Source organism: Geotrypetes seraphini, chromosome 19 (assembly GCF_902459505.1).
Source record: "Geotrypetes seraphini chromosome 19, aGeoSer1.1, whole genome shotgun sequence".
Classification (NCBI taxonomy): Eukaryota; Metazoa; Chordata; class Amphibia; order Gymnophiona; family Dermophiidae; genus Geotrypetes; species Geotrypetes seraphini.
The window spans coordinates 36,852,319-36,877,368 of NC_047102.1; the positions used below are offsets into that span (position 1 = coordinate 36,852,319).

The 25,050-nt window shown below is 41.8% G+C and overlaps 1 protein-coding gene across 6 annotated transcripts in view; it reads right to left on the reverse strand.

Moving 5' to 3' along the window:
* Positions 1-12,022, reverse strand: part of RAB3IL1 (RAB3A interacting protein like 1) — a 46,721-nt gene extending 34,699 nt beyond the window's left edge. For 2 of the 6 annotated variants that reach the window (XM_033927911.1, XM_033927910.1), the window contains exons 1-3: positions 11,842-12,015; positions 3,843-4,098; positions 1,387-1,482 (exon numbers count right to left, since the gene is read on the reverse strand). In XM_033927911.1, coding sequence (XP_033783802.1) covers positions 1,387-1,482; positions 3,843-4,098; positions 11,842-11,852 — 363 coding nt within the window. In that variant the 5' untranslated portion in view covers positions 11,853-12,015. Of the gene's footprint in view, positions 1-1,386; positions 1,483-3,842; positions 4,099-11,841 lie in introns of all 6 variants that reach the window. The other 4 variants (XM_033927914.1, XM_033927909.1, XM_033927915.1 and 1 more) reach the window with 4 other exon arrangements.
* Positions 12,023-25,050: the final 13,028 nt, after the last annotated feature.

The following is a 25,050-nucleotide window of genomic DNA, read 5'->3' on the forward strand; positions in this document are numbered from 1 at the left end:
TATCAGGGATTAATCAAACCAGGCAGTGTATAGAAGCAGCATCACTAGCCAGGTTAACACAGTAATTAGCCAAAAGATAGCAGCACTCCACAGTCTGACTCTGCAGCAATATGCATGAGAGAAATCTGCATACAACAAAGGCAGCACTGCAAATTTCTCTCATCAATTTTCATTGACGACATCCTGAAAATCATAGTGGCTGGGGGTCCCCCCAGAGAAAACCAAAAAAACTCTGTGGAATGACGATGTTCCTAAATGGACTTTATTTGAAAGTGTCAGTTCCAAAGGTACACTGAAATCATCCACATAAAATAAATTCATCCACATAAAAATAAATTCTCCACATAAAAGCCTTAAAGGACCTAGTCCGCTAGGGATACAGGACCCAACACGGTCCGCGTTTCGACAAAAAGTCTTCTTCAGGGATCCCTGGGGGTCCTATAAAGTGAATACGTGGGAAACAATTGTGTGGTGAGCCGGAAGTGAGACACTGCTTGCATTTGCAATAGAAAGGCCCCCAGGGACCCCTGAAGAAGACTTTTTGTTGAAACGAGGACCGTGTTGGGTCCTGTATCCCTAGCGGACTAGGTCCTTTAAGGCTTTTATGTGGATAACCTATTTTTATATGGATGAATTTATTTTTATGTGGATGATTTCAGTGTACCTTTGGAATTTTGACACTTTCAAATAAAGTCCATTTAGGAACATCGTCACTCCAGAGTTTTTTTTGTTTTCTCTGGATTTTCTTCTCTGTGGATATTTTGGGGTCAATTCCTTTTGTTTGCTTTTTGCTTGGGGGTCCCACAGGAAAGGTTTGGGAACAACTGCTATAGAAACAATTTCAGCCCTGTAGAAGGTAATATGTACACAGTACAAGGACATCTCAGCTACTTTAAGAAGGTGGCCACATACCCTCCCAGCTATCTGTATCAACAGAGTTAGTAGTGAAACAATGCCCTAGCAATACACGTTGCCCTCCTACGTGAAAATAGTGCTTCCCAACCCAGTTCTTAGGGCGTACCCGACCACTCAGGTTTTCAGGATATGCACAATGAATATGCATGAGATAGATTTGCATGCTAAAGAAGCAGTATACGTAAATCTCTCTCATGCATATTCATGTCAGATATCCTGAAAAGGTGATTGGCTGGGTTAGGCCCAAGAACTAGGCCCAGAAGCACTGAATTAAGTGTTAACACAGACATTTGTTTCCTGGCTCAGTTCAATGGCCTTCTCATTCCACCTATGTGAGATATCTATAAAATCAAAACAGTTGTCTCAAAACTGATGAGCGCTTAAGAGGCAAACAAAATGATCATTTGAAGGGTTCAGGATCTGGAGTTGTACGCATATGGAGAGCAAGTTCACCGGATGGAGGGGCTGTACCTCAAACAGACTGGCTGTCAGTTCCTCCAGTTCCTGCTCCAGCTGGTCTCTGACCTTTGACAGTCGCTCACACTCTTCATCCTTTAGCTTCAGCTCCTGAGAATGGAAATAATAAATCACTAAGCCGATCATAGAAGACTAAAAGCAAAAAGAAGCATCTGCCTACACCACACCTGTGCAACAGAATCTATTTATTTATTTAAGACATTTATATTAAATACCAAGCAGCATCATGGGGTAAAGACCTAGAACAATTGCTTTCGCCCACTACTTATGAGGAATTTAGGAAACGTCTGAAAACACACCTGTTCCTAAAGTATCTAGACAACTGATCCTCTCTTCTCTCTCCCCTCTATAGTGATTAACTTGTTCTATTGATCACTCTCTCCTCAAAAATGGATTTCCTGTCCTATTAACCCTCTTTCTTCCTCCCCTCTTAAAGTCAATCAATTTGTACCTTTGCTTAATCTTTGTAAACCGCATAAAACTTCACGGTATTGCGGTATATAAGCTGTTATTATTATTAATATTATCATCAGAGTTATCTTAGCAGTTTACAATCAGGTGCTCAAGCATTTTCCCTATCTGTCCTGCAATACATTTTATCATGTGCTTTGCTTGAGTAATGCATTATTAAACTTCATTTTCCATTATTATCAAAGAGGAGTCCTCTTTACACCAAAAATTAGAAGGTTTAGTATGTTTTTTATATATATTTATATATTTATTTTTTTTTTTTTTTCCATGTGCTTTGATTGAGGAACACAGAGGCCATAAGAGGAACTGGACAAGTGTTGAAGGTACATTTTGATATTCATCTTAGAGAAATGACTGCTTATTAGTGCTGCCCGATTCGAATCGGTTCACCGCATACCTTCTGCAGCAGAAGGGCAAATGACCAGCTGGGTAAAGAGCACTCAGAAAAGAGAGCTACAAACCAGACAGAAAACATATTTTCAAAGAGCCTTACAGGAAAAGGTTGCAGTTTTCTTGTTTGAGGTGATTATTTGAAGGAACATGGATCAATCTCTGACTCTTTGAACCAGGATGAGCTCCTTCCTGATTTAATCCCTTCCTTATGTTTTTTCTTTTACAGGTCCTCGTCGAATTACAACCTATGCATCTTACAACGGTTTGACTTTATGACGCATTTCCCCCATCTTCCATCCCAGCCCTTACTAACTATTTTTTACCCCTCCCCGCATACCTTTTCCCCGGTGGTCCAGCAATGTATCCCCTCATGCCGATGTCAGCAGTCAGAAGCCAGCAGCGCACCCGGGCTGGCACACGCAGGATTGAGCTTTTGGAACTCCCGCCCCACGGCGCTCACTGAAACACTGTCACCAGTGTTGTATGTTGTACTGCTCTAATTGTTTTTAATCTTTTTTTACTTTGTGCATCGTTTAGAAGCAAGATTAAGCGATTTAATCAAATTTTTAACAAAACTTGAAAGAGAGATTTCACTTTTTGTTGCCCTCGGACACTAAAGCCCCATTTTATTAAACCGCAATAACTGCGCTGAATGCTCCACACTACTTCCGACACTCATAGGAACTCTATGAGCGCCGGGAGCAGCGTGGGGCATTCAGTACGGCTCCCAGTGCTAAAAAAACACTGGCACAGTTTAGTAACAGTGTCGCTATGCCCCCTTTGTTGCTGGGAAGACAAAGTCCAGGGCAAGAACCCTGGCAATGTCTGGGATGGGTGGTCTAACCTATGTGACAGCAAGGAATCGGCCTGGCACCTCATGGACTATGTAACTCTGCTTTGCTCAATGGATAATCCTCAGTACTGTCTAAAAGGGCAGCTAGCAGGCTGCGGCAGACCAGAATTTCCCAAAACTAAAAGTCCAGCCCCTTAAAACGCTCTCCCGCCAACAACCACTAGTTGGTGACCCTCTGGTCCAATCTACTGTATTACCTCACCAGGAATTTCCTATGAATGTCCTCACCCCAAGCTGTCCTTAAGTTACTGTACTATCCAGCTTTGTCATTATGCTACTGTATTGTATGGTATTGTATTGTAGTATACAGTACTCCCCCGAAATTCACGGGAGTTCTGTTCCAGGAACCCCTGTGAATTTCAAAAAACCCGCAAATGCGGTTTTTCTCCTGTCAAAAGCAGGGGAGGCAGGAGAGGGGCAGCTGGAGAGGCAGAAGAGGGTAGCTGGAATGCCAGCGGGTGAAGAAAATCACTCACGGGCTGCTTCAACTGCCTCTTCCTGTAGTAAAGTCAGGCTACACCAATCAGGAGCTGCTTTGACATGCAGCTCCTGATTGGTGTAGCCTGACTTTACTACAGGAAGAGGCGGTCGGAGCAGACTGCAAAGAACAGTGAATGACTGCTTTTTCTTCAGGTGGATATGATATACTATATTCTTATTTCCTGCACTGCAGAAAATATGCAATTTTTTTGTTGTTTTTGCCTCTCTCACCCCAACCCCCCTATGACTCTACCTTTTGAGCTTTGAGCAGTTCTTCCTTGAGAATTTCTGAGCCCTTCTCTCTGATCTCCACAGAAGAACTTCGTAGGCGGGAGACATCATAGCATGGTGGCTCATCGTGCTGGTTTTCTTCTGTGCTTGGGGCTTCTTTGGACCCAGCCTCCAATAAGCGATTATCACCCGTGTCTTCAGGGGCAGCCGAGGTCTTCCATCCAGTCACCGTCAGTGGTTTGAGAAGTTGTGGACTTCCTCCCTTCAGGGCAGGCTGGCTGCAGGAAGAAAAATCCTTAATGAGATCTACCTTCTGAGATCTCACAACCCCACATCTGCTCCCACAGGAAGTGCTCATACAAAGAATTGATTAATCAAGGACTTTAAAAGTTCATCTCTGTAACTTAAACTCACAGAACATATGGAGGTAAAAAGAACAACCAAATTTTTTAAAAATAGACAATTTTTATAGAAGACAAGGCAAACATTCATGAAGTTCACAGTGAATGTTATTGTTTTCACTTAGGCCAGGGCTGCCCAAGTCTGGTCCTCGAGATCTACTGGCAGGCCAGGTTTTCAGGATATCCACAATGAATATGCATGAGACAGATTTGCCTGCACTGCCTTCTTGGTATGCAAATCTCTCTCTCATTCATATTCATTGTGGATATCCTGAAAACTTGGCCTGCCAGTAGATCTCGAGGATCGGACTTGGGCAGCCCTGACTTAGGCTGATGCTATACTACCCTTAAATCTCAGTCAACCACCATAGTTAAATGTTAAATGCTATTTTGTAGACACTAATTACTATGTACACAGCTCAAAACATGCTGACAGGCTGAGCTCAATAAATTTGGGTTTCTGTGTTCCAAGAACTTAAAGCCTGAATTGCATTTGCCCCACCCAGAAACAGAAAAATGAAGGCAGATAAAGACCATATGGCCTATCTAGTCTGCCTAGCCATGCCATTTCTTACCCCCTCCTCACCCTTAAGCTATCCAACATACTTGAAGTCAAATACATTTTTTTTTTGTCTCCACCGGGAGGCCATTCCACACCTACACTACCCTTTTCATGAAAAAGTATTTTCTGAGGTTACTTCCTAGTCTATCCCCTTTCAACGTCATCCTATGTCCCCCTCATTCCACAGCTTCCTTTCAATTGAAAGACTCACCTCATGTGAGTTACATACAAATTCAACTTAAGAATGGTTTAAAAAACAGAACTCGTTCTTAACCCGGGGACTGCCTGTATATAGAGACATTTTATGTCTGCTTCTTGAGAACTGTTCTTTTGTTTTTATACATCTTTATTCATTTTAATAACATACAAAGTGCATACAAAAATACTATTGGCACCAAATATCAGCACTTATTACTAACAATAATAATATAAAGAACTTCTCCCCCCACCACCACCACCATCCCTCCCTCCCAATCGAAGGCTTGGAGTATTAATTGGTGGATACAAAATTACGGTTTCCCTCTATAGAATAGATAGAGTAATAAAATTAGGTTTTTTTAGTTCCATTTAAATTGGAGAATGCTAATTTTTATTTGTCTTGGATTTCAGCTTTCCCCATGTCGCCTTGATAAAGAAATCGAAACGCGTTGGCGTTCAGGGGAGCGAGTTTACAGCTGAAAGCTAAGTACTCAGAATTCACATGTATGAGCAATGATTTATAATAGCATGCTCTAATATTGGAAATGACTAATAATTTAGAATCAAATAATAGACAAAAAGAAGTAAAATAGAAAACGAATATACACGGAGGAGGAGGTACCGTGGGTAAATGAAGAGTCTATTTTCCTCAAACTATATTGGTTTGTGGAGCTGTCTGATACCCTTCTCGGACCTCATTTTGAACTCATTGCAGAGGACTCTGTGACTATTTTGGTATAGATATCAAAAGCAACCTTAGCCATGGGTACCATTTTCTCCACAGACAAACTGGTACAAAAGTCATTTGTAATCTAACATTTTTTGGAAAGCAAAATCACAGCATAGGACTATCATTTAAAGACTGCATCAACAACTGGAAGAGATGTCACTACACAATGTACCTCCGAAATCCAGTTCTATTTCTCACTCAGTTTCGTATTGTAAGAAGGTTTAGAAGGGAGATCCACGTAAAGACTGAAATATCCTGGCCCACTGAAACACCCTGGACTCTGAGAATGTTTAGGTGGCAGAATCAAAAAGAAACAGTGAGAGAAAGTTGTGAACTTTGTCGAGTGATGGCATTATAACATGAGGAGGATGTGCCGGTGCGATTGATTGTATCCTTGTATGGGCGTTGTCCACTGCCTTGCTTAGATATGAAGGTTTCAAGGGATGGAAAGAGACCATGGGTGTGTCCTTAATTTTAAAGTAGTTAAGAGGTGATGCACAAACCCTACGTGTCTTTTTCTTGATCTGGGGTTGTCTTCTGGTTCAGTTCATATGAATATGCGGGAGTGAGAGAAAGAAAGAGGGCCTCTCAAAATTCTGTATTCTTTTATCAAAATAATATATAATCGCCGAGTAATTTAAAATTCTGCACTTTTGACAAAACATTTTTCTTTATTACATTTTAAAACTACTTATCTTTTGTTTAGAATTCCCTGGAACATTTTAAAAGATCTTCAAGCAGGGCGAATGGATTTCAAAGACTGAGGTCTAAAACTCCAAACGGAATTTCACTAATACTTGCATGCCACCGCAAATATAACCTGAATTACTATTACATTCTCTGACAACAAAGATGCACCCACTTACACTTCTCCCTCGTATCCACAGTTTCCATATCTGTGGATTCGCTTATTCGCGATTTTTCGGCTGCTGACTCCGCCCTCTAATTTTCTTCACTGAACCTGGCGCTTCACATTTGAAATCGCTTCTCCTGGTGGTTCCTGGAGGAAATTACTGCTTCCGGCGTTGTACGGAGCAAATCGCAGGTCGGGTTATTCATGGTTTATTATCTTTTTCAGGTCTATTTTACCGAAAAACCGCAAATAACATGCAGAAAGTTATTTGCGGTTTTTCGGTATTCACGGCTATGTTCTGCCCGCATCCCCCACGAATACGGAGGGAGAAGCGTACAAAGAAAGCTATCTTACCTCCATGTGATATCTACCCTGAATGTGCTGCAATTAAATCCACCCTATGTCCACTAAGTCTGTATGTTACGTCTATACTGTAATCTATACCCTTGTCTATACTGTAAATGCTGTAAAGTCTGTATTTCTCACCAAAGTATGTCCTAACCATACTATGAATGTACTCTTGTAACCCATTCTGGGCTCCTCTGGGAGGCGGGCTAAATTAATTAATTAATTAATTAACTACCACAACCCTCCTCCTCAAGGCTTTACCCATCAGCTCACACTTCTTTCCCCCCCCCCCTCCCCCCCAGTTAGTCTCATCACTCCAGGATCAACTTTTCTCCAGATTATTCTTGTCCCCCACTTCCCTTATAGTTCAGCCCTCTTTAACTCTCTTCTCTCTCTCTCCTTCACCTGCCCAGGGTCAATTCTTACCACTTCCTCCTGTCTCCGGTAAAGTTTGCCTCTGTGCAGATGACACTAAAATCTCCAATAGGGTAGGACACTTGAGATGGTGCAGGTACACAATAATGATGACAAAAGCCACAAGGATCCTTGGGTGCACAGAGAAAAGAATGATCAGCAGAAAAAAATATGGTGTTATTCTGATTCACAGTACTTCAGAAAAGAAACAGGACGACAGGAGAACAGCTATTAAAATGGTCGGTGATCGTTGTCATAAAACATGTGTGGAAACACAAAGATCTGAATTTGTATGTGGTTGGATAGAAACATTTAAATACCTCCATGGCATAAATGCATATGAATTAGACCTCTTTAATTTCGCTTTGTATAAGGCAAATAATAAATAAACACACAATGCAATAATTGAAACGAAGTTCTGGCACAGGATGAAGGGGCACAGGAAGGAAGAGAAAGGGCAAACACTCGGGAGCAATCTAAAGACATACTTCTTTATGGAAAAAGTGGTGGATGTGTAGAACAGCTTCCTAGTGGAGGTGGATTGCACATGAATTAAAAAAAAGAAGATCTTCCAGTTTTTCTGGCTGTGAGTTGCCAAATTCTGCACAGAAGGGAAATTCTGTTCAAATTAAACGCTGGGCAGAATCCTTCCAAGAGAGAGTTACCAGGGTCAGGAAATAATTTTTCAGGCTCAGTATGTGCCAAGGCAGTGCACATGTCGTCTCACTCAGCAAATCTTGCAGTTCTACGGCAGCAGGAAAACCAGTTTCCAAACAATCCATTTCCTCTCATTCAGAGCGGAGAGGCAGAGGGAGAGCATTCCAGGAGCCTAGTTCCTGTCACAGATAACGGGCCCAAGGGTTTCCCAGGAAAAATCATCCCACCACAAATGAGTGGGGCAGATTTGTCAGCGCTTTGTTACTCTTTCAACTTTACTGAATCTCCCGTAACATTCTCCTATCCCATGCTCCATGTCTCTGGTATTGAGGGCTGCTCTCTGAGCCTCAGCAGTGAACTACACAGTACAGGGCGGTCACACACATTCCATGTAACGTGTTCTGTGTGAGCTAAGACTTCTCTTCCTTTGCTAGTTGTTCAGAAATGTTATCACCCTAAAAGTATGGTTTTTCCCTTTATTTTACTTGAAATATATAATAAATCACCCAAATTTGATTCTATCTCAAGTATTCCATATAGTATATGAGAAACTCAGATCTCTAGTTGTTTCACATGTTCATTCATTACATGTTCTTCAGGATCTCAGCAATACCACTCAAATTATCTCATTGCGATTTAGCTTTATGTGTCTTATCGTCATAGATCCATATTTATATATCATTTTTATAATAAATATAATTGCTCCACTTATTAGGCTGAGAGGATTGATTGGTATATTATTTTTTATGCAGGTTTTATTTTAAATGTTACAAATTTCCACCTGTTTGGAAATTATTTGAGCTCTCTAAATTATTTTTAGGGGATGCCATTGCTATGTAATTGCAATGCAATTTGAATGCATTTTGTAAATGTATTGTGTAAGAATTATTGTGAATGTTTTTCAATTGTCAACCGCTTAGTTTTAGGCGGTCTAGAAAAATTAGAAATAATAAATGAAAAAAAATAAATTTATGAAAACAGAAAGGTCTGCAGACAGGGGTGTCTGCAGACCTTTCTGTTTTCATAAATTTATTTTTTTTCATTTATTATTTCTAATTTTTCTAGACCGCCTAAAACTAAGCGGTTGACAATTGAAAAACATTAACATAACCTTCAGGTTACAAAGATGGGTTGAAGAAAAATTATGCAGCAGAGAGAGAAATGAGGTCAGAAGATGGGTCAGTTGCTAATTGAAAAAAAAGATACAAGCATTCCTAATCCCACCACAAGGTAGCTAGCATTCAACCAACCCACTGGTCAAAGTCTCCAGGAAGTGACAACGCCAAAAGCTTTAAGTCCAGGCTTCCAAAACCTATGGGCAGCCCTGCTTCCTCTCCTTCCCCTGCACTGTTGCTCTTCCTGATAGCAGGACCATTTCACAAACCCATGCGATAAAATCAGATGCATATACTGGTAGCTTAGCATGTAACTTCTATTGTGAAATTACCTCCAAAACATACTGCAGCAATGCAAATTAGTGCTGCATTAAAAAGCTGCATACGTACTGTCAAGAAAAACTGAACACCGTGGCATTAATCTGCAACTCACTGCCAAGGTGTCCCCCCCACCCCTTCTTACCCGGGTGCAAGCAGGGTTTAGCTCCCACACCGACAAGGGAGACATTCCACCCCCAAACACCACAAATCCCTAGTAGTATAGCATCCCTTCCCTCCCCCCTCCCTCCTCCCAAGCCCTGACCCCCTGTCACCACCATTAAGAGATTTCCTTGTAGATTAGGAGTAGAGAATGACACGGTGACAAAATTCATCGCCGTCCCCGTCCCCGCGGATAACCGCGGGAAATAATCCCATGTAATTTTCTAGTGTCTATTTCATCCTCGGTCCTTCTACACCTGCATTATTCAAAGCAAAGCTTGCGGGTCAGTGGTTGTGGCCATTCAGACTCTGATTCTTCCCTCTTTCCTTAAAGAATGACATGAAGATGGTTTCCCGCGGTTATCCGCGGGGACGGGGACGGTGATGAATTTTGTTACTGTGTCATTCTCTATTTAGGAGTTCCCTTGCTCCTGACATAAATAAACCCTCCATCTCTGAGGCCGTATAGTAAGTCCTAAACTGTAAGGGCTCAATAATAAGGACGGGGAAATTGAGTTCCTGCGGGGATGGAGAAAAATTTGTCCCCGTGTCATTCTCTATCCTGGAGGACAGGGAAATACCTAATGTACCTTAAAAGCAACTACTGAAAAAGATGAAATTAAATCCAAACAAATTAAATAATCTAATTACAGGATAGAACTACCCCAAGATCTCAGCTGCCTACGGCCTAAGCATAGTAGTAAACTCTTTAGATTTGCCCAGTTTTTACAGCGCTTTAAAAACACACATTTTTCTTGACTCTAGTGCCACAGCACGGTTACTACTTAAAAGTCTATCACTTAGAACCAAGTTTCCAGCAACATCCAATCTTCAGCACAGTATATGTCATTACCCAATAAAAAGCCTTCTACACTGAAGCCAGAAGGGTATTCCTTCATATAAGCAGCTTGGCGTGTCAGTTGTATACTGCTACTAAGACTTTAATTAATGCTGGGATGTTGGAAAGCTTGCATACCGGCATTAAGGGGTTCTTCTCGGCCAGCTAATAGCGGAAAAGGACCCACACCCTGCTGGTGGGCTTTGGAATTTCTCCCAAATATCTCCCTTGCACACCTGTTTAGTACAGCACAGACTTAAGAAAAAGATAACAGCCAGGGACTATTATGTACCAGCCGACAAATGGCAAGAGATAGCAAACAGGACGGACTTGCCGTTTAGAGCTACGCAGACAAGTGACAAAAAGGGGCACAATCAAAACTTTAAAATGTCCAAAAAAGCACTTAAGTAGGCACTTGAACGTCCTAATACAAATTTTCCAAACCATTTTTCTGGACATCTAGCAGGACTTCTTAAGACACAGTTAGAAGGAGTGCTATGGCGGGCTTAGAGCAGCTTAAACTTGGATGTTTTCCAGCGGTAATCAAGGTATTCACAGGACATCCTAGATGGAACTTAAGAAGCGTCTAAGTGCCACAAAGGTCCCCAAATTGACCATATGACTGCTGGAGGTTAGGAATGAGTCCCCAATACTTCCCCAGTGCTCACTAATCCCCCTTCTACCCCCCAAATTTCTGGGGGGAAAAAAACCAAAACAAAAAAAGTACATACCTGTCTCTAGAACAGCAGCATCTTCTGTAGGAAAGCCTAGTAGACTAGCACACAGGTGTCTTAAGTAGTCTAGTGGGGTGAACCATAGTGAGGAGGACTCAGGCTCATAAGCCCCTCTAACCACTATATTTATGGAAGAATGTGCGAGGCTACCAAAACCCTACTGTCCTGTCATATAGGTGCCACCTGCAGCCAAAAGGGCTATTGGGGTGGTAGACAGGTGGGTATTAGGAGAGTTTGGGGGGGACTCACCCTAAATTATAAGGGGGTTATGGTGTGATGTTCTTGCGACACCCTTTTTTATGAAATTCACAGCAGTGCCCTCTACTGGGATGTCTACGGAGCCAGTCCCTTCCCTTGTCTAAGGGGCGTCCATTTTAAGGTGGACGATTTGTTTGAAAATGAAGCACTGTATAAAGTTAGGCGACCTAGACGTCCAAAAGTGTCTTAGACGTCCTTTTCGAACATAGCCCTCTCGTACCCGACAGCGCCCCCAGCGGTACGTGGCATGCAGTGCCAGACCACTGGGAAGCAGCACCTCAGGCCGGTTACCAGCGCGAGGATGATGGCAACACGTCAGAAGCCACGCGCCAAACATACGTGCCGCAGGGACGGCAAAAGAGCTCACGCGCCAACAGCCGGGGAGTCGTGAGGTGCTCGCTCGGGGGGCTCTTTCGCAGAGTTCTCGCCTTACCTTCTCCACATGCTGCCCGGCTCACGGCGGGGCGGCCGCCTCCATCACCCGCGACCGCTGCAGTGTCAGCCTCCCTCCGCCCGGGCCCGGGGGACTCGGCTCACGTGATCCGCAGCGGCTGCAGCCCGGCCCCCCTCGCGCATTCCGGCCTGTCACGTGACGGCCGCGCGCGCCTGCCTACGATGCCGCTGGCCTTGCGCGCGCAGCTCTGTGCGGTGGGCGTTTAGTGGCCACAGCAGACCCGGAACCATTCTGTCAGAGGCAGGGTGGCTGTTCAAGCCCGTTACATCTTTGCCACCGTTTATTCAGAGAAAAAAAAAAGTTTATTTTGGAGAAATGCTACCCAGACATACATATATACTGTATATACAGATCTGTAGTGCATACATAAGAACAGCCTTACTGGGTCAGACCAATGGGTCCATCAAGCCCAGTAGCCCGTTCTCACGGTGGCCAATCTAGCTCACTTGTACCTGGCCAAAACCCAAGGAGTAGCAATAGTCCATGCAACCGCTATAGCGCACGCTAATCCGGTGCGTGCGATAAAACCGCTCGCGCACCTTTGTAAAAGAGGGGGTACGTCATGTGTCCTCTTTGTCTTCATCGTCTTTATTAAGAAATACATTTGAAAACTTGTCAAAGGCATATAGAATTACTTTATTGTTAATTATTAATATTTGATAACATATATTATTATATTGATAGCAAATGTATCATTTTTCAAATTGCATTATATTGTCATTAATGATTGTATTTGTTTATTTTAGTTAATCTTGTTATTACTGGGATTTATTGTTGCTATCAAATGTATATATCCATCTCATACATATTTTTGTAGTCGTTACAACTTGCAGTTTCTTGCTTATTGTTTGTATTTACTTGAAAATTTAATAAAACAGAAATAATTAAAAAAGAAGACGATGAACATGTGAAGGATCCCTTTATGCTGAATGTTTTTCTCATATGAGTGTCCGTGGGATCCTCTGAGATAATAATAATAATAATAATAATAATAATTTTATTCTTATATACCGCCATACCCAGCAAGTTCTAGGCGGTTTACATTAAATTAGATTAGGATCCACATGAACTTGTAGATTTACAACAAATTTATCGGGTTAACAACAACTGTAGCCAAAAATTGGCAGATGAAAAGGAAATTTACAACAAGTTAGCCAACTTCGTAGATGAAGAGGGCAGAGTTAATTACAACAAATTTATCGGATTTAGAACGGATTTGGTCAGACTTGGTGGATGAGGAAGGAAGTGGGTAGGAGAAGCAGGGGGAGATAGGAGCTATCGTGAAGGAGAAGAGTTGGGTAGGGGGCCCTGAGATTATCTGAAGGGTCGGTTAAGGGTCTTGTTTGCTGAAAAGGTAGGTTTTGAGTGATTTTCTGAAGTCGAGGTAGGTGGGGGCCTCGAGTATCATTTGGGATAGCCATGGGTTCATCTTGGCTGCTTGGAAGGCGAGGGTTTTATCTAGGAATCTTTTGAGTTGACAATGCTTTGGCGAAGGGAATGCGAATAGCTGAATTCTGCGGGATTTCTTGTAGGTGCAGTGAAGATTTAAGTGGGGAGTGATGTATCTTGGCGAAAGACCATTTATCGATTTGTAGCATATGCATGCGAATTTGAAAAGAATTCTGGCATCGAATTGCAGCCAGTGAAGTTGGTTGTAGTATGGGGTGATGTGTTCCCATTTCTTCAGGCCATAGATGAGGCGAATGGCGGTGTTTTGGATCGTTTTTAGTCTCTTGGTGGTTTTCTTTGTGGCGCTCAGATAGATAATGTTGCAGTAGTCCAGGATGCTGAGAATGGAGGATTGTACTAGTAGGCGGAAGGAGGTGTCATTGAAGAATTTTTTTATGGTACGGAGTTTCCAAAGTACCATGAAACATTTCCTGACGATGTGGTCTGTGTTGTTTTCTAATGATAAGTTTTTGTCTAGGATGACTCCCAGTATTTTTAAGGTGGGTTCTAGGGGGAAGGTCATTCCTTTCAGCTGTATTGTGGTGTTTTTGATTTTTTCCTTGGGGGTGGCTAGGAAAAATTTTGTTTTGTCAGGGTTTAGTTTCAGCCTGAACGATAGCATCCAACGTTCGATCTGATTGAAAATATTTGTAATGTAGTCAAGTAGTTCTGGTGTGAAATTGGTAAGGGGGATGGCTATTGTGATGTCGTCTGCATAGATGAAAAATTTGAGTTTGAGGGTGTGAAGGAGGTTGCCTAGGGAGGCCAGGTAGATGTTGAATAAAGTGGGGGATAGGGGGGAGCCCTGCGGGACGCCACAGGTGTTGTCCCAGCTATGTGAGATATTGTTGTCCTTGAGTACCTTATAGGATCTATTTTTTAGGAACCCCTGGAACCAGTTGAGGACCTGATCGGATATGCCAATGTGTGCCAGGCATTCGAGGAGTATGGTGTGGTCGACCAGGTCAAAGGCACTGCTTAGGTCTAGTTGTATGATCAAGGCACTTGAGCCTAGACTGAAGAGCGAGTGAAGATAGTCGAGGAGGGAGGCTATTATGGTTTCGGTGCTGTGGTCCGTGCGAAAGCCTGATTGATTGTCGCTGAGGATGTTGAATTTTTCTAGGTAAGTTGAGAGTTCATTCTTTACCACCCCTTCTGCTATTTTGGTGAAAAGATGTGCTTGTACAGTTTGCAGTTTATCACACCACAAAGATGTTTGCCACAAATAGCACACACACAGTTAGTCCTTGTAATATACAAATATTAGCATGTTAAGATGGAATATATGCAAATCTACACCCACACAGAGAAGCATGGAATAAAACCAGCTGGAGACAAAACCTGAGATAAACATGAAACCTAGGTAGGCCTAGGCTATTCTTGGAGGAATTCTGTACAAAAAATGTCAAAGTCCTGCAACTTTTATTTGTAGTGTTTTGAGTAGGAATTCTCCTATCATAAGGCCTGAAATTTCCTGCCTTTTCCTCTCTCGACAAAATCATCACCAAATCATGGCCATGTTGAATCATTGAAATCCTTATACAGTCAAGATTTAATATTCTTTACAGATTTTTTTTTCTCCTATCATGCAGAAATCGCAGAGAGAGAAAAAAAAAAGTATAGAATATTATAGGAGACTGATATTTAAAAGTGCATTAACATTCCTGAATATAATACAGGCTATTAATCAAATGGCACTTCTTCACTCTCATATAGCTGTGGTATTGTAAACTGGCCTCTTAAACACCTTGAAAAACTATTTGAGAGAACAAGAAAATTCCTCCATGCCCACAAGGTCATCCATAAGAATCAATGTATGCTAGACTGTTCATTTCTAATTCTGAAGGAGGGATGGAACTCAGAGAAATAGATTACACCTACTGAGCTACTAAGCATTATCAGATCACAAAAGGTGTGGAAATATGAAAGAAAATTTACAGAATCCAGTTCCACCATTACACTTGGACAAGCATTCTGTCGAGTAGAAAGAATGGTTGGAAATCCATCGGTTAAAAGCAAACAGTGGGAATGACCAAACGGGTGAACCAGAATGATTGATAGTAAGTTCTTTTATTGATGAGTATTCAATTTCTTATAAAGATCTATGAAGAACTGAATGAATATAGTGACTTTATATTTTGAAAAAAATTGACCTATGAGGAGCTTTGGTGCTGGTAAATGAAAATTATATTCTATGATATCCATCTTCTGACAGTCACAAAAATTATTAATAGATGATATGAGGGGTTTTTGTTTTGTTTTGATTGGATGTTAAACATACACTCTCTCTATATTTTTATATTTGGACCACATTAGACATTACCATTTACTACTGCTATCTTTTTTCTGTGTGTATTTCTGTTCTATAATAGTGTTATTGGAGGATGTATTCTGCAACTTACATTCTACGCTGATGATGTGCAGTTCTTTTTCACAATCTCAAATTGGGGTTGTTTTTTTTTTTGGGGGGGGAGGTTATACTTTTTCAAATTATATATCAAGCATCCACTTGTACAGAAAGCCTTTTTAAGCCATAAATGTAAGACAATATAAAGATTTACCAAATACGACAAAAGAAAAAAGTTAATCTTGATAAAGGGTTAAATTATATTATCATACAAGAAGAAAAATAATAATATTATGCTTAAATTCAGCTCAAGTCCTCAATTAGGATCCATGGTATATTAAAGCGAGTTACAACGGAACAAAGCAACGAGACAAAAGAACAGGTTAGCTGAGTTATGAGGATCTAATCATTCTAAGAGCACTCAAGTTTTTCCTGAATCCAGGCGTGATACTGACAAGAAAGTCATCAGTTGGGAAGGATCAAAAAAGACAAACTTGCATACGATAATGTATTACACATTTACTTGGGTGGCGAAGATAGAACGTTGCCCCTAGAGGTATAACTCCAGGTTTTGGAAGCTCACGTCTACGCCTCTGAGTATCTCGTACTCCAATCTCAAATTTTTATTGGTGGGAAGAGTAGAAGACCTTTTGTTGCCTGACGTTGTAGAGACTGATGAACAAATTTTCAGTGCAGAAAAAGATAAACATTATAGGGATTTGGTTGAACTTTCTTTTATCTAGAACTCGTTGGGTATGGCGGTATATAAGAATAAAATTATTATTATTATTATTATCTGTGAAAGAACAGATAATATCAGCTGTTAGATCTGCTTTTTTTCAAATGATTTTTTTTAAGTAGGTTGAAGCTGATGTTATCGCCTTATGATTTACATCTTGTAGTAAAAAGTTTAATATTGCAGAGATTAGATTATTGCAGTGCTTTATATTAACATAGTAACATAGTAAATGACGGCAGATAAAGACCCGAGTGGCCAGAAACCCAGAGCCCTGCCCAGTAGTGTGCTTAGGTTCCATCTATTGGAGTCTCCATCAAAGCTCACTTCAGCCCATCTTAACCATCCCAGCTATCAAAACCCTCCCCAGCACGTCTTCAGCTGAATGTCCATATACAGGACACAGGCCGTGCAAGCCTGCCCAGTACTGGCCTTAGTTCTTCAATGTATACCCATTATTTTCTGATTAGAGATCCTCTGTGTTCATCCCACACTTGTTTGAACTCTGTCACCGTTTTCTTCTCTACCACCTCAGGAGCGCATTCCAGGCATCCACCACCCTCTCCGTAAAGAAAAATTTCCTAATATTACACTTGAATATACCACCCCTCAACCTCAAATTATGCCCTCTGGTTTTACCATTTTCCTTTCTCTGGAATAGATTTTGTTCTACGTTAATATCTTTGAAGTATTTGAACGTCTGAATCATATCTCAATCATTTTGGGGAAATGTTATCTTCCAGATGTAAATCCTTACAAATTGTCCAGAATGCCGCTGCTTGTATGATTTCTGGGGGTAGTAGATTTGAGCATGTAACACTATTGCTGTGTCAGCTACGTTGGTTATCTGTTAAATCATGAGTAATGTTTAAAACGCTGACATTGATTTTTGGGGGGCAAATCATGAGGGGAATACCATGGTATTTGCCGCATGTTATGACAGAACATCATCCACGATGTTCCCTGAGATCAGAATCGACAATGCATTTGTCCATTTATGGGATACACCAGATCAAATATAGCTTGTACCAGGACTATGGCAATTTCAATCACAGAGGTGACATTCTGGAATAACTTGATTGGACAGTTGAGATTGGCTACTGATATACGGAAATTTTTTAAAAAAACTTTTAAAAACTACTTTGTAGAAGCCTTCTTTTGATTTAGGAGATAAGGGTTCAGAAGAAGTGTATATAATGCTTCTTGAGAAATGAAGAATTGATGGAAAAATGAATTGGAGGGAATGTTTTTGATAAGAAATGCATGCTGTTTTATTTATTTACAATATTTCTATTCCACACTGTTTTATGCTTATGTATGTACAGTAGAATTGCAGTTAACCGGCATTCTCAACCAACCAGCAAAAAAAAAATCACCGGTGGAAACAAAGTCCCTGAGCCGCAATGCCCCAAAAAACTAGAAACAGCGGCTCCTGAGCCACGAACCCCACCTCCCTCCTGACCCAAAGCACCAGTGTGGCAGCGCAAATCCCTCCCTCAAGCCCTGAAGCAGCTGAGACATGAACCCCACCCTTAAGCACCAGCGCAGCAGTGGTCCTGAACCGCAAATCCCTCCTCCCTCCCTCAAGCCCCAAAGTGACAGAAGCAGGTGGCAGTCTTGAGCTGTGAACCCCCTCACTCACCCCCTCCCTCTCTTCCTTACCCGAAGCACTACCAGTCAGCAAGAGGCAGCCTCAAAATAGGCTGCTTGGGTCCAACCCTGGCAGTACTTTTCATCAGAGGAAAGGCCCTGCCAGGGCTGGCTGTGAGCAACCTGTTTTGAGGATGCCTCCTGCTAACCAGCTGGGCTTCAGGTAAGGAAGGGAGGGAACAAGAGGGGTTATGGCTTAGGACCACTGCCTGCTTCTGCCACCAGGGCTTGAGGGAGGGAGAGAAAAGGGCTTTGTAGCTCAGAACTGCTGCCGCGCTGGTACTTCAGGCAGGAGGAAGGGGTGGATTGAGATCTGTGTCCTAACACAACACTCTCAATCAACCGAGAAAACAGTTATCAATAGTAATAACAGTTTATATAATAATAATAATAACAGTTTATATACCGCAGGACCTTGAAGTTCTATTCGATTTACAATGATTAAAAGATGGTACAAATTGGGTGGACTTAACAGAGTTAAAAAGTTAGTGATTAACAGCTCTAGAGATCAGTTATTGTGGAGTAAGAATTGTGCGGGTCAGCTGCCTAGATACTTCAGGAACAGATATTTTTTTAGGCGTTTCCTGAATTCCCCATAAGTAGTAGGCGTAAGCAATTGTTCTAGATCTTTACCCCATAATGCTGCCTGATGTGAGCAAAGGTGTTGATGGTGTCTTTTGAGTTTACATCCTCTAACTGGAGGGGAAACAAAGTTCAAATTTGAGCCTCTCTTATGTCTGTTGGCAGAAACAACCACCAATCAGCAGAAGCATCCACCAATCCCTGTAGGTGCCGGATAACTGAGATTCTACTGTACTGCATGTTAGAACCTGCTTAGTTATAGGTGGGCTATAGGCTTTTTAAATAAATAAAATAATTTACGGAGTTCTTTTCTGTTGTAGAGTTTTTATTATAGACCATTCTGACCTTTGTTGAATAGTGTGATACAGTATAGCAAGTGCATTAAACTATTTCTCAACCAGCTTCTAATTTAGTCGACCACTTTGAGACTCACCTTCTAACTGCTCAGTTTATCAATGAGCCTCTTGGAGGAACAATAGGAAAAGCTATGTTGAAGAAATCCAATCAAAATTACACTTAGAGCACTAGATCACAGCGTGGACTCCATCAAAGTGATTAATAATAATAATAATTTATTTTCGTATATACTGCCAACCGGAAGTTCCGGGCGGTTCACAGCAAGAGAACTGAGACATATCAGCGAAGACACAAAATACGGTAGAATTCAGTGGAATACAATATGATGCAGTACAATGTAATATAATGTAAAATCATTGCATAAATTTACCAAATAGGGTTTTATCAATTTTCTGAACTCAAGGTAAGATTGGGATTGGGCAATTAGAGGACACAGCCAAGAGTTCATTTTCCCTGCTTGAAAAGCTAGCGTTTTGTCTGAGAAACTTTTAAAATGACAGGCTTTCAGAGCGGGGAACATTCATTTCAAAAGCTAAGATAAAAGGCCAGGATGATGATCAATCAACCACGAGACTGGGTCAATTGGCATTTATTGCTTTCATGTACTATGTTACTGTGTTACTATTGCAGTCTTAACTCTGATGAAAGTTCTAGGTTCATTCAAGGTCAATGTTTACCATCTTCCTCCAAAGTCCAATGGTGAGAGATTAACTTCTTAGTCTGCCTTCCAGTAGAGAAGTCATTCTTTCTATTCTGATCTCTCTTCTTTCCCTTTTGCTGCTTTTTCATTAGCTTTGGGTTGCCATATGCTCTCCTCTCTCTCTTTGCTTATAGTCTTTGCCTTTTTGTCTGCCAAGCTTTGCATCTTCTTTCATCCCAGTTTTCTGTCGGCCATCTTAACTTCTGTATTTCTCTATTCTCTTCTAGAGAATGGCACGGGGACAGATACTGGCAGTTAACCATGGGGCGGGGATAGAGACAGAACCCACAGGGATGGGGCGGAAATGGAGATGGAGCCCCCAGGGGTGGGGTGGGGATAGGGACAGAGCTTGTGGCCATAGGTACAAACTGTGTCATTGTCTATGAGACTAGCCTTAATCAGGCTGTTCCAACTAGATCAGTGGTCTCAAACTCAAACCCTTTGGATTTGTAGGTACTTGGAGGGCCTCAGAAAAAAAATAGTTAATGTCTTCTTAAAGAAATGACAATTTTGCATGAGGTAAAACTTTATAGTTTATAAATCTTTCCTTTTGGCTAAGTCTTAATAATAATATTGTCATTTATAGCTAAAGAGACAGATGATCAAGAAACTTTTATTTTACTTTTGTGATTATGATAAACATACCTAGGGCCTCAAAATAGGACCTGGCGGGCTACAAGTTTGAGACCACTGCTATAGGCTAGGCTCTTTACACCTGCATTGCGATGTCATAGAACTTTATGGCAGATTACCATTAAGCCTAAACTCTGATGATTGTTTTCCTATAATTAATATCTCCAATACATGGTGAGGCATTTTTGATATGACATCTAAATCCGAGTTTAGCGTTTTGTGGAAAGCATCCAAAAATCCAGTAGCAAACATGACCATTTTGAAAACAGGAGTTTGAGTTTGAAAATGCCCATTTCCTAGATGTGATTGCCTTCAGTGAATCTATCTTTTTGAACCATTTTTGATAATGAAATGAAATGAAAGCAGCAAGAAATCTGGACTAACTTGTAAGTTTCAAGGCTCCACATCATTCTCTTCTTGGTTGGGCTGAGAACTTTCCAGCAGCCCCTCGTCCAGCCATAATCTGAACTGGTTGAAAAGGCAGGTCTTCTGAAAGTGCTTATACTGAGTGTGTTACATGAATGATGCAGCAGATTTGTCCTCCATATCTGCACGGTACAGATAACGTCATTAATCATGTGTATTTTTTTGCTCAAGTTTTTTAGGCGTGAATAGGCATTCAGTATTGTTCGCTTATTATGAAGCGTTATGTTTTTGCTGATGCAATCTGATTTGTCAAGTCATTCCGCAGAGAGTCCTGTGTGAAGAGCAGTAGGAAAGTTCAAACAGAAGAAATAAAGTTTAACACTGCAAGGATGAAGCTCTACAGTTTGACAACAGTCTGGCTGCCAAGTCCATCCCACCAGCCACCTCTGCTTAATATAATCCTGGCAGTGTTTGTGCTCTTAAAATGTTGTAGGATAGAAATATACAGAATCCTTTGAAAAATGATGACATTGCTTCTGTCTCTCTAATCTTTAGACCTTTTGCTTATGTAGACAAACAGGAAAGGATAGTTAGATGGGGATTTTTTTTTTTTTCTGTTGGTGGATGGAAATACGGTACCTATGGAATGAGAGAACGTGAAACTCTAACTGATAAATACCAGAGTCTCTCAGATGTCTCCCAGCAGCCCTTCATGCTATACAATCAAGGGGTGCCAGAAGGGGCCGCAAGAAAAAAAAAGAAATTTCCACTAAATAATACCTCATTCAGTCTAAAGCTTTAAAATAATAATAATAATAACTTTATTCTTATATACCGCCAACAATCTTGCGACTTCTAGGCGGTTTACAATAAAGAAACTGTAAATACAATCAAAGAAACTGTAAATGTCTTACATAATAAATTTTGGAAATAACTTGGGGGCTATGGAGGGGGCCAGAGGATGAAAATAGGGGGAAAGGTTAAGAGGTTGGAGAAATCCCTAGAAAGATGCCAGTATGGTAGTTTATAGGGGGGGGGGGGGGAAGGCGTGCCAAGTTCAATTTTTGCACAGATCTTTTCTTTCCCTACCCCCACATTCCCATGCAGAAGCTGATAATGGTTGTTCTGTTCTCTTCCCTCGGCTGTGTTCCTCTTGTATCTAGCACTCTGCATCCTTTTCCGCCCTATTCCCTTCGGTTTCCCTCTCTAGTATTATTTGTTTCTGGGCTCCTGAACTTTGGGCTGGATTCACTAAGCGAACCGATCGTGTACCAATCAGTTTGCGACCCCCTTTGCAACCCGATTTCCCTCCAACCCGATTCACTAACCTGCGTCCTGATCATCCTCCAATCCGCGCATGCAAATGAGGGGGAACGGCATTCAACAGATGGCAGGCAGCGATCCACAAACAGAAACCCTGCAACACCGACTGGGCTGGCCGATCACAAACAAGCGGCTGCTGAGGACCAGTCACTCAGGTCCTTTCTGACTGCCCTGCCTTCTGCCGCCCTGCTCTCAGCCCTGATCTCCTGCAGCCCTGACTCTCCCACCCTTCCCCGCAGTGCAAGCCCGTGATTTTTACTCACGGGCATAAAGCGGGTTAAAACCACGGGCTTGGGAAGAAAAAAAAAAAAAAGCCCCCCCAAAAAAGAAATTTCCCGCTCTGCCAAGCACAGATGGTCTGCGCATGCTCAAGGATCGCTGTTCCGATCACCCTCATTTGTGAATCAGCCCCCCGGACACGGATCGTATTCCCTCAAGGATCGGATCCGATTCTTGCTCTTAGGGCTCCTTTTACTAAGGTGGGCTAGCGCAGGAAATGACCGCGCGCTACGCTTCTAGAACTGCCAGCTCAATGCTAGCGTTAAGGTCTAGCACGCATGGCAACGTAGCAAGCGCTATTCTGCGTGGTAAAGCCCTAACGCGACTTAGTAAAAGGAGCCCTTAGTGAATCCAGCCCTTTATATTTACAGTTTTACTGTGTTTATGTCGATTTTCTCTTGCTACAATCAGTATTTCCTTATCTCCCTTCTTTTTTAACCTTAACCACACCAATCGTTTCTCCTTCTCATATATCAGCTGTTCAGATACTACAAGGTCACTCTCTGCCTCTCCAAATAACCCTTTCATGTTTTCCCACTACACTTCTCGCTCCGTATTCGCTGTGATCGGGGATTAACAGAACCGCAAATAACTTTTTCATATGTTATTCGCTGTTTTCTATTAAAAACCATGGTGAATAGGGTGAAACCGCGAATAAACATGGTGGGAGACCTGGCTTGTTCCTGAAGGAGAGGCAAAACACGGTGAAGAAAGTGCTGGGAATCCTTGGAATTAGCGATTTCTCTACCCAAGTGATGTAATTTGGGGGAGGAGCCAGCAAGCTAAAAACCGTGAATAATCGAAACCGCGAATGCTGAAACCCCGAATACAGAGGGAGAAGTGTACTTACCTCTTCCTGCTCCTCCCATCTCACTGCTCCTTCCTTTTCTCAAATTCCTGCCTCTCATCACTTATTTTTCCTATTCTCCAATCATTCCACATCTGTCCTTTCAATTGCTTTTCAAACTTCTGATTTCATCCTGTGCAGACACCGTCACTCTATACCAGTAATTATCTCCCTTTCTACATACCTAACTTCCCCTCTTACACATTAACTACCCTTGCAAGACCATTCTTCCACATACAAAATTCATTTTCTAGAAACAGAGGGCCTATGCCCACCCATGCTCCATTCCATGTATACCCCCTTGCAAATACCTACTCTGTCAGGTACTTGTTTAATAGCGCCTAAGTGCTCTGCTGGGATTAAAGCAGATCTGTGTGAGTATACATGTTAGTGCTAGTATTTTAAATAAATAGTAATTAATACTCAAGAGAGTAAAATATCCGAGTCAATAAACATACACACTTCTACATAACACCTAAAACAGAGCAGGTACCAAATTGTAAAATACTGAAAAGTGTCAAGAAACAGAAAACCACTGAGAAAATACATATGTTTTGAAAAAAGGAGGGAAAAGCCTCAGATCCCAATCTCCACCCTTCAGAGACCAGCTAGTACAAGGGGGGGCAGGTTGCTGAAAAGTTCTCAGCCCTAATCAAGAAGAGAATGAGGTGGAGCCGCGAAACGTACAAGTTATTCCACACTTTTCTTGACGCTTTGTTTCATTTCACTGTGTATGCGTAGATGTGTTTCCGGACATTACGGATTCCCGAGGAAGGCTTGTTGGGTCCTTGCTGTTCACCACATGACACATTCTTAATTACTTTGGGGTTTGGGGGTCTACTGTATAATCCTCCTGTGTTCATCCAGGTATTCCACTGTTTTGGTTCCACTGTTTTTCCACGTCTTTTCTGCTGTGGATTTTCTCTCCCCCCCCATCCACCTTTTTGTTCTTTGTAGTTTTATGAAGATGGATGATATTCACCTTTCATTGGTTCTAGAGCAGGGGTCTCAAAGTCCCTCCTTGAGGGCCGCAATCCAGTCGGGTTTTCAGGATTTCCCCAATGAATATGCATTGAAAGCAGTGCATGCACAATGATCTCATGCATATTCATTGGGGAAATCCTGACAACCCGACTGGATTGCGGCCCTCAAGGAGGGACTTTGAGACCCCTGTTCTAGAATCAATCATGGCTCCAAAGACTAAACTGAAGAGATCCATCAGTGACCTGCCAGAATTTCTGAGTTCCTTCAGTTTCCCAAGATGTATTCCATTCAGGACCATTTAAATACAAAAACACCACTTTGGAAGGCCATGAGTCTCTATCCAATGAAAAAAAAAAGCCTCAGGTCTATTGGTTGAGCTTACCTATGCTCTTTCCACCTCAGCCCACATCATCGGCAAAAACCTTTCGTCAGAAGCGACTTATTGCCACAAAGGTTACAGAAAATTGTGTGAAGAACTATTGTTTCATACGAGTCCTTTGTATAGCCACCATTTCACAGTGTCAAGCAGCTTCCTCAGGGCTTGTGGACTTCTGGTGTACATACACAGCTTGAACAGTTACCTAGATCTGAGAAAGTTATCATGCCGCTGTACCGGGCCATGGTACGCCCCCACCTGGAATACTGCGTCCAACACTGGTCACTGTACATGAAAAAGGACATAGTACTACTCGAAAGGGTCCAGAGAAGAGCGACAAAAATGGTTACAATGAGAGGCTAGAGAAACTGGGCCTCTTCTCCCTTGAAAAGAGGAGACTGAGAGGGAACATGATCGAAATATTCAAGATATTGAAGGGAATTGACATAGTAGAGAGAGAGATATTATTCACCCTCTCCAAGGTGGAGAGAACGAGAGAGCACTGTCTGCAGTTAAAAGGGGATAGATTCCATACAAATGTAAGGAAGTTCTTCTTCAC